Source organism: Stegastes partitus, unplaced genomic scaffold (genome assembly GCF_000690725.1).
Source record: "Stegastes partitus isolate 25-593 unplaced genomic scaffold, Stegastes_partitus-1.0.2 Scaffold1049, whole genome shotgun sequence".
NCBI lineage: Eukaryota > Metazoa > Chordata > Actinopteri > Pomacentridae > Stegastes > Stegastes partitus.
In genome coordinates, this window is record NW_007578780.1 from 220,688 (window position 1) to 230,361 (window position 9,674).

Here is a 9,674-nt window from a genome sequence, read left to right on the forward strand (position 1 = left end):
TCAGCTTAGTTTTGTGTGAGTGAGGGATTCGTGTTTTTGTTTTTTTTATCACGAGGCAGCCGTTCTTCTTTTCCTCTTTCCGTTCATTCGGAAAACATTCATGCACAAGCTGTTGTTCTCTTGTCTTCGGTCTGTCCAGGAGAGTTTGTCTTTCACATGAGGTCGGTCTCAGAATCACAGATGCTTGATGACACACGTTCACGTCGAGGTGTTTGGAAAGTTTACATCATCACCGGGGAACATTTATGCACAGCAGCACTGTTAACAAAAAGGAAATGCATTTGTTTTACAGATAAGGGGTTAATCTGTGTGTTATAATGTGTAAGGAGTTTTTTTTTTTTTTGTAGAGGCTAAAGGCTGCTTCTGCTTCTAATATGCAGCCGGAGCAGAGAGGCAGAACAGAGAGATGGACTGTGGAAAGACAGAAGCAGAGAAAAAGGAGAGGAGAGGGAAGGGGGGGGAAGTCAGTAAGACAGACATTATAGAGAGTGATAGGCTAATGAGAAACTATGGAGAGAGAGAGAGAATCAAACTGCCTGTCTGCATATAAATCATTTAACACAAAGTGGTGGAGAGACAAACACTCAGGGATGGCCGGCTTCACTGCAGCCTGGACGCAGACACACAAACCTGTTTTTGTCACTGAGATTCGCTTCTGTTTGTTTCTTTACAGCTCGATGCTTTACCTGAAATCTTCATCAAATCTTAACCAAAAACCACGTTTTTTTTGTCCCCATATATATAAATATATTTTTTTTTTCTTTCTGACTCTTGTCTTTGATTGATGGGAAGTGAAGTTTTGTCATCTCCTCTCACGTTACACTACCTGTACTCCTTTCTCTTCTGCTCAAATCCCATCCATCATCCTTTTCTTTCCGTTTCCGTCCTCTCCGCCGCCTCCTTCGCCCGCTCTCCCCTCCTGCGTCTTGTCTAATTGGCTTCTGCCATTTGCGATGCTAATTTAAAGCTTTTGTCTAAAGTTTTTTTGTTTTTTGGGAGGGGGGATATTTTGCAGAACATCCTGACAGATTAAGTCTTGCTCAGATTTGTCCATAATTGTTCGCGGTAACAAAACGCTGGTGTGTTGGCGTACTCCTGCTCTGTGTGTGTGTGTGTCTGTCCTGTGGGCTCAATCTGCCCACCTCCTCCCTTTGACGGTGTGGTAATAAATGTGTGAATTGATCCATATCCTGAGCCCCTTTGGGCAGATTCGACACCAGGAGTCTGCATGAGCACAAACACGCTCACAAACAAGCTTTTAAGAAACATTGTTGGTCTTTTTTTTTCTCCCACATTTGGACAAACGACATATTCTTTTTCTCATTATGTGCTGTAGTTTTCAAATATACAGCAAACTAGCATCTAAAATAGCACTTCATCATACGTCTTTGCTCATATTAAACAATCCTCCACTGATATCCACCAGCTGCACGGCGTTGTTTTACTTTTGTCGTGCCTTTTTGCTTGTGCGTTTCTCTGAAGTACATCTGTCAGACAGTGTTCCTGCTTAGAGAACACTGAGGTCATTCGAGGTAGTGAGGAAACTGCAATTTCTATCTTTTACCTCTCCGTCGTGTTTGTCTGTGCCGGTTTTTCTTTTGAGCAGAACATGGCAACCCCTCTGCATGCCGCGTTCGCATTCATTTGGATTATTTTGTCAAATGAGGAAGAACTAAAGAGAGTTTCTAGAGCGCTCGTGCATCATTGGCTTATCAAGTTCTCGTAGCTAACATGTTTCTTAAACGTGAATTGGAAGTGAGTGCGGAGGCCGGTGCAGACGGGTCACTAAGAGCAAACGAAAACGACATGCTACATTGTTTTCGGATTGTAAATTGACCCTCTAAAAAAAAATCTGATAAATGCATTGTGTTAGCTGTTTTTTGATATACCGCAGATGGGTGCCCTTGTAATATATACGGCAATTGAGCAATGGAAGCAAAATCGATACAGAAACACAGCGCTGTGTGGCAACTCGAGCGTGCGCCACGATAGAAATTTTTTGGTATCGCTAGCCGCTAGGAAAAAAAAAAAAAAAATCTGCGTCAGTCGAGTCTGTGCAGATTTCATTGCTCTGCGGCTAAATAATGGAGTCCACGATCTCGGAGTCTTTACGTCATTTCTTGCCCTGAGTTGATGCATTGCATGTGGTCAGAAATCAGAAACTTTTCCAGGGTAAATATTTACTCTTTCACACTTCAGGAATCATGCATTATGAAATGTAAGTGCAGCAAACACAGATTCTCATCTGAATTTACTCCTAAATCAGATCTATAGCGTATCTGTATGCACACCGAACACAGGCTTATTCTTTTTTTCTTTTCATCTCTCTCTCTCTCTCCTTTCCCCTCTGGATTTTTCTTCATTCCTCTTTCTCTTAGCTGTGCGTTCTGGCTCTGCTGAATAATTCAGTTTCAGGCGAGTTTGGGCGTGTGTGTGTGTGTGTGTGTTTGTGTTAGGTGTGTGTCTTTGTGTCTGTGAGTGTGTGTTAGGGTGCGGTGACGTTGGGCCGAGCTATTTTTGGGATTCGGATACGTGGAGAGAGAGAGAAATAGAGAGAGAGGGAGAAGAGGGAGTCTGTGATGGATTGATTTTTTTTCATGGCCATGTTTTTTCGGTCACGTGTTGCGGCTGTTACTAGACAAACCCTGCTGGAAACCTGCGCTCTACCTGCAGGGCGAGCTGGCACACACTCACACAAGCGCACACGTTGGCAGCGAAAAGCAAAAAAAGAAAAAGAAAAAATCAGCAACTACTGTCAGGTACACGAGCACGCTCTCGTATTAACACGGCGCCTGCCTCCCTGAACATGCAGCTAATGTAAGAGAAAAAAGAAATGTCACATGATATTCTACATGCAGCGCACAAACGCCGCCGTCAGCATCTTGCACAAAGTGACAACTCGGCTTTGTGTGGGTGACGAGGGAGAGGCGGCGGCGGGGAGGGCGGGGGGAAGATGGAGATGCAGCATATGGAATAAACAGGGAGGAGGAAGAAGAGTGGGCGACTGTAAGACCTGTGCAAACTGACTGATGTTAAGTGAGACTAAGAGAGGCCAAGCAGGGCTAAGCAGGCCTCTGGGTGCTCGCGTGCCGTCAAAGCAGGATAAATGTAAAATCATTAGAATTTGCTTTTTGGTTGTACTACTTAGGAAATGTGTTTAGTTTGAGCTTCATGTCAGATTTCATCAAAGTCTTGCTTTTGGTCGCAACTCCTGAGCGGAATGAGTCTGCTTTTGCTTCAGAGGAGCATCGTCCCACGTGGCGGTGCTGCTCGACGGAGGCCATTTTCTTCCCGAGGAGTGCTGAGTGTGCTGTAGGGAGGCACAAAGTGAACGTGTGCTCGTTCTGCGACGACACACAAAACTGTACGGTGGAACTTGATTTTAGATTTTCATCCATCTTTCGGCTTAAAAAATGAAATCAGGCGCCGCTGTAGCTCACCTGGTTGAGCTGGCGTCCCGTGTTTCTACAGCCCCCGACGCAGCGGTCATGGGTTCGAGTCCCACTCATGACCCTTTTCCTGCAAGTCCTTCCCCCATTCTTCCTTTCCTGTCTCTCTCTCTGTCCTATCTGCCAAAAAATATGTTTAAAAGAAAATTGAAATCACTTAAAACGAGATCGCTGGCTAAATGTGAGGCGGTATTTAAAGAGAAAGTTTGACTGCAGCTCATGAGACTCCATTCAAATCGGGTAATACAGGAATAATACGGAGCGCTCGGCCCTTATCTCTGCGGCTGCCGATTATCAAAATAATTACATCGGTTTCAACCACACCGCTTAATTCCGTTCATTTGATCGAATCAGCGCTTCTGAGGGAAAAAGTGACAAGAAAGTGAAGTAATCATTGGAGCTGTTCTGCCACTGCTGCATAATGTAACAGGACACAGAGAGAGAGAGGGAGAGAGAGGGTGAGGCAGGCAGGGAGGGATATAAATAAACTGACAGCGAAAAAGGGGAGACTGCTAAGTTATGAGTTCAACTTCTTCCTATTTTCTTCCCTTTTGTCTTCTTGAAAATAACACAAATCCTTTCCTGAGGTGCTTTTTTTTTCTCAGAATGGATCCTCGCAGCACAAGAAAAAAAAAAATCTTACCTATAAGGCTCCTTCGCACAAATGGAGATAGATAGAGGGGGAAGATTGATCATCCTATAGCAAGGTGATTATCGCGTCCTTGTTCTTTTGGCTCCGATATGTTTTACGTAAACCTGAAATACGCCAAAAATCCGTCGCTGCAAAGTTTACTTTGTAATATATGGATGGTGGTAATGAAATTTGGACTAATGCTGAGCCAATTCTTTTCTCTCTCTCTCGCGCTCTCTTCCCAGAATTAAATTGAGTAGATTGGGGATGTCAGAGTGGGGAACAAAAGGCCCATGTCATGCTTTTTAATAGGGAGGCAGCTGGTGGTGAAGTGTATGTGCGCACGGTGCATGTACGATGCAGCGGAGGTGAAAGTGGCGCTCTGCTGCTGTATATTTGCGTCTGCATGTGCGTTTTGTTTCGTGTTATTTAAAGATATCTGCTCACTCGAAGGCGATCTTCCATACGTGCACACTGCATGTGTGATATATGCGGCCTCCCACCCACTCCCTTCCTCCCCCCATACGTGTGTGAGTTCTGCCACTAACCTACTTTCGACAGAACGTTCATGCCGCTCAGGAGGAGAAAATACTGCAACACTCTCACACCCCCTTTTGTCATTCTCCCGCTTTTCCTCCTCATTCAGCACTCCTGCGCTCTTCGTCTCTGCCCTTCTCTCTTCCCCATTGTTGTTTCCCTCCTTCCCTCCCTCCCTCCCGCTCCGTCCTCCCTCCTCCTCCCCCTTTTATTCCTCACCACTCACTCTTTTCAATCATGTCTGTGCCCACAGGACAGTTTCTTTCTTTCTCCATTTCCTACTCCTCTGCTCTCTCTTTCATTTTAACCCTCCGTGTATTTTCCTCCTGTCCAACCTTTTTTTTTTTTTTTATTCATTTCCTCTCTTACTGTCTGTGTTGTTTGCTGATGCGGCATCTCTCTCTCTCTCTCTCTCTCTCATTCGATATTGAATGGAGATGGCATGGCGGAGATAGGGATGATTGATGGACGGGCTCTGTTGAGAGGAAGGTGGACGGAGGGGAGATGCATGAATGCAGGAGGAGGAAAAATTGAGAAGAATGAAAGTGAGGATCTAGAGGGGAGAAGGGGAGGAGGCTTAGAAATATATCAGCAAGACACAGGCGAGGGCTTTAGCGAGGAGGTAGGAGAGGGAGCGAAACGTAAAGACTGTACAGAGCAGTGATGGACAAGGTTACCAAGAGGCCAGCCAATGTGCATGTATGTGTGGGTTTGCCTGCGTCATTTGGCTCCTGCGGTGTACTTTGAGGGCCTCGCTTGCCTTTTGTTGGCGAGACACCTCAGTCTACGACCTACTACTGTCCCCATTATGGAGCGTAAACACACCTGGACAGGCGATATAAAACAGAGCAAGCAAAAAGGAGAGACGAAAAGGGTGGGAGAGCAGAGATTTTTTTTCCCCCCTTGAAGTTGCTATATATAGTGATTTAGGAAGCAGGAAGAGGGGATTTTTATAATTGAAGGTTTAAGGCACAGTGTGAGTCATTTGTTTGCCTGCTGAATACGTGAGCATGGTGAGGGGAGGGGGGGCAACTTTAAGGATCCCGCTGAATATTTCACATACGGGCACCTCGAAGCACAGTGCCGGCACAAAATGTTCCAAATGATCACCGTATACTCGCCGAGCAGCGTCATGAGCGGCGTTACTTATGCATGGCGTACGGACACGCTCGTCCCTTTTGTTTCTATATCCCCTCCTTCTCCCTTCCCTGGCGGCTGCACCCTGCCCTCTCGCAGCCCCGACACACGTGCACCACGCGCCAGGTCCGTGCACGCACATAGCCGAGGGGCAGGGAGGCTAATTGAGTGGCGCTCTGGGTGTTCTGGGAATGTGTTTCCTGTGAAGAGTGGTCAAACGCATGATCGCAAACACTCGGCGGTGTTTCAGCTTCACCTTCATCATGACTGGAGAAAACACACGCCGGCATGTTTCACACATGTGCCATGTATGTCTCTATAAATAGCTTTTTTTTTGTCTCCTTACCATTCAATCCCCCCTCCTCCTCCTCCTCCTCCTCCTCCTCCTGGGATTAACTCCCAAAGGAGGCAAGCAAGTAGGAGAAAGGTGAAGAAGGATAGAAGGGTGAAAGAGAGGTGTTGCTATACAGACGTAATTCCTCTTCCTGTCCTCATCCTTTCTTCTTCCTTTCCTTCCTTCCTCTCCCCATCACTCAGTCTCTCTCCACTTGCTCTCCTCCTTCAACTGTTTATCTTGCGACCTTAACGAGACGGTGGGGGGGGGGGACTGATTTAAGAAGACACATTAAGACGTACATCCCCTGTTTCTTCCTCCTCCTCCTCCTTCTCTCTCCTCGTGTTAGAGGCACACCGAGCCAAACGGTGATGTCACCGCAGATCTCGCTCGGCGTCCGGGCGCGCTATCACACTCTAACACTTTAATATAGCCCGTGTCTGTTCGAGTGTTTGTTTGTTTTGTTCGACTGCGTGGGCGGTGTGTTGCCAGAAAATACACTTAGCAGAACATATTTAACTGACTCATAATGATGGCTTGTGGGTGTGTGTGTGTGTGTGTCGGTGTGTATTTGTGCGGCCGCCGTGGCAGCGAGGAGGCCAGACGTCGGTTCATTTGAGCCATAGGCCTCCTCCGTCTGACTCACTCGGTGCGTTCAATTGCACCCATTTGACCTCCCTTTTGACCTTTGACATAAGAGCAGGGATATTATCGTCACTGTCGCCGTGAGTCGGACTCGTCACGCCGCCACAAATGTGCAAGTAAACATACAGACAAGTAGCCCTCTGATTTTAAATGCATCATTAACTCCTCACTGTGGAGGTTGTTCGTATACAGACGTTACATATGTCTTGATTTTTATCTCCCATGAACAACTTTTTTGTGAGAGCGTTGTTGTAAAGTTGAAGTGTTTTTATGTGAGCTTTTAGCCATCTGGCCCATCTCCACAATACAAATCTAATTTGCGCCGACGCGGAGTTACGGTTGGTAATAATGATTTATGTGCATGCTAAATTAAAAACTGCCAGTGGAAAGTAATATTGATAATGTACAAATGCAGCGGACGTGTTTGCTTTAATCAATCGCCAAGTGTGGGTGTAGAACAAACGTAATGTGAACTTCTCGTTGTAACGGTGAGACACAATGCACCGTAGGAAAAAAAACCAATGTCAAGCTTTTTTTTTTTTAATGTTGTAGATTTTATTTTGGGTTGAAACTGATTTAGCTTGGTTCCTTGACTGACCTCCTTCACTCCATTTGAGTGGATGATTCTCGCCACCATCATCGCCAACTGCATCGTCTTGGCTCTGGAGCAACACTTGCCTGACGGGGACAAGACGCCGCTGTCTGAACGCCTGGTAAGTTGAACAGACAACAGTCCCGTTAATCAGGTTTTACACGTGTGTGCCGCACATAAACATGATTAAATCCAGGTTGTGCCTCTGTGTTGACGTACAGCTTGTGAAGAACACGTTAGCGCAGCAGAAAATGTAAATCTGCAGAAATGAGACACATTCAAGCTCGCGACACATTTATGAAAACGATTCTCCTGGAAACATCTATCTACTGACTAACTTTCTGTTTTTCCAACCCTTCTTCTTTCTCCTCCTCCGTCTTCCTCTGCTTGTTCTCGCTCTTCAGGACGACACAGAGCCGTACTTCATTGGGATCTTCTGTTTCGAGTCTGGAATAAAGATCCTGGCACTTGGCTTCGCCTTCCACAAGAACTCCTACTTGAGAAACGGATGGAACGTCATGGACTTTGTGGTGGTGCTCACAGGGTAAGTGGCAAGAAAAATGAACACATGCAAGGTCAGAGTGTCCATCTGACTACGGCCGGACAGAACAAATGGTTCGACGATAGTTTGCTAAAGTCTCTCCTGTGCTTCGGTGTGTGTGTGTGTGTGTGTCCTCTACATGTGTGAGTGTCCTTTCCCTGCTCCTTTGCCCTAATGAATGGCCCCATTCTGAGCAAGGCAGCAGTCAGATCACAGAGCAGAACCGCAGGCAGCCAGCAGCCCGGGTAGTGAACAAATGTCACCACGATATATACAGAGAAAGAAGGGTTGGGGGGCACAGAGGGAGCAGACACTGGAGCGAAGGCAAGAAGAGAGGCTGTAGGAAACATGTGCAGGTGTCGCTAGCTAAGTCGAGACAGACCGGCATGAAAAGAGAGTTTATAAGAGTGCAGAACAGAGACCATATGTAAAGGCCCAGGCTGGATTTGAATGCAATGTTTAAACAGTTTCCTTTAGATCAGAGGTGTTGAACTCCGGTCCTCGAGGGCCGCAATCCTGCATGTTTTAGATGTGTCCTTCTTCCAACACACCTGATTCACATGATCAGGATCGTTATCAGACTTCTGCAGAGCTTGATGATGAGCTGATCATTTGAATCAGGTGTGTTAGAAGAAGGACACATCTAAAACATGCAGGATTGCGGTCCTCGAGGACCGCAGTTCGACACCCCTGCTTTAGATGGAGAGGGGAAGGCTGGTGTAATCACCTCTGACGAAGGTGATAATGAGGGCAAAGGGAAGAAATGTGACGCAACCCGAGGCCAGAAGCGGTGTTAACAAGGGCGAGTTAGCATCATAGCGTCACCGTCGCCGTCACTGATAGATCGTAGAAAACCACAGAAATTAAAAACGGAGATTGGCAGAAGTGAAAAGAGGAGCAGAATGATTGTGCACACACATGCAAATGGCTTCACGATTTATATTCAGCGATGCACTGATTTGTCTGAGCCACGTTCTGTTTTCCCAACATATTCATCTGTTGATCCATCCATCAAACCCGCTGTCAAATATCGTCCGTCCTTTCATACGTATTTTTTTTTCCTCCAAAGCGTCCTTGATGTGTTTACAGCTGTCACACGGCGATTGCCAGCCTGTGTTTGAAGATCGAGATGTGTGATGGGTTAAGTGTGTGTTAAACGCTTGTGAGCGTCCAACCCAGTGTCGCTTCGTCACGACATTTTAATGCACTGGCTGCCCATCGTGCCTCGTTTTTCAACATGAAAGTAGTGAGATAGGCTTCATTAGAGTCCCTAAATGTCAGAAATAGACACAATGCTGGTGTCGTCACAAATCTTACAGTCGATGTGTTGAGGTGCCGCTGTGCTAACAGTGAAGTAAACAGTTAAAGCAGTTTGGGTTTTATGAATGAGCTTAAACAAAAAAAAAACAAGTAACACAAAAATCTTAAACAGTATGTTAACATAAAACTGGTTGAGGGTTTTTTTGTTTTTCAGTTAAAAAATTCAATAATTATTGGTAATTTTTCCAATGACCTCTTTTAATAAAAGTCAGGAGAAAAGGGGTTATTTTGAATTTAACCACCTGACTTTCAATTTGACCAATTGAGCCAATTATCAAGGTGCGCAGGTAATAATTTTAATGCTATCACAGTAATGAAAAACACATTAAAAATAGGGATGAACTAATTAGTTCGCCTTCCTACATATAAAATAAAGAAACCAAGTTAAGTCTGGAGTCTCACAGACGGTTACCGGGGCGGAGCTGCTGCATGTCGTTAAGGTTCAGAGCAGCTGGTTTCAACCAGGTATCACCACAAAGAAGCTTCAT

General features: G+C 45.7%; 1 protein-coding gene across 1 annotated transcript in view; it reads left to right on the forward strand.

Moving 5' to 3' along the window:
• cacna1aa (calcium channel, voltage-dependent, P/Q type, alpha 1A subunit, a) overlaps positions 1-9,674 on the forward strand; it is a gene marked incomplete at its 3' end in the record, with an annotated part of 48,354 nt that overhangs the window by 6,133 nt on the left and 32,547 nt on the right. The window contains exons 2-3 of the mRNA XM_008295460.1: positions 7,341-7,446; positions 7,730-7,869. Coding sequence (XP_008293682.1) covers positions 7,341-7,446; positions 7,730-7,869 — 246 coding nt within the window. The remainder of the gene's footprint in view (positions 1-7,340; positions 7,447-7,729; positions 7,870-9,674) is intronic.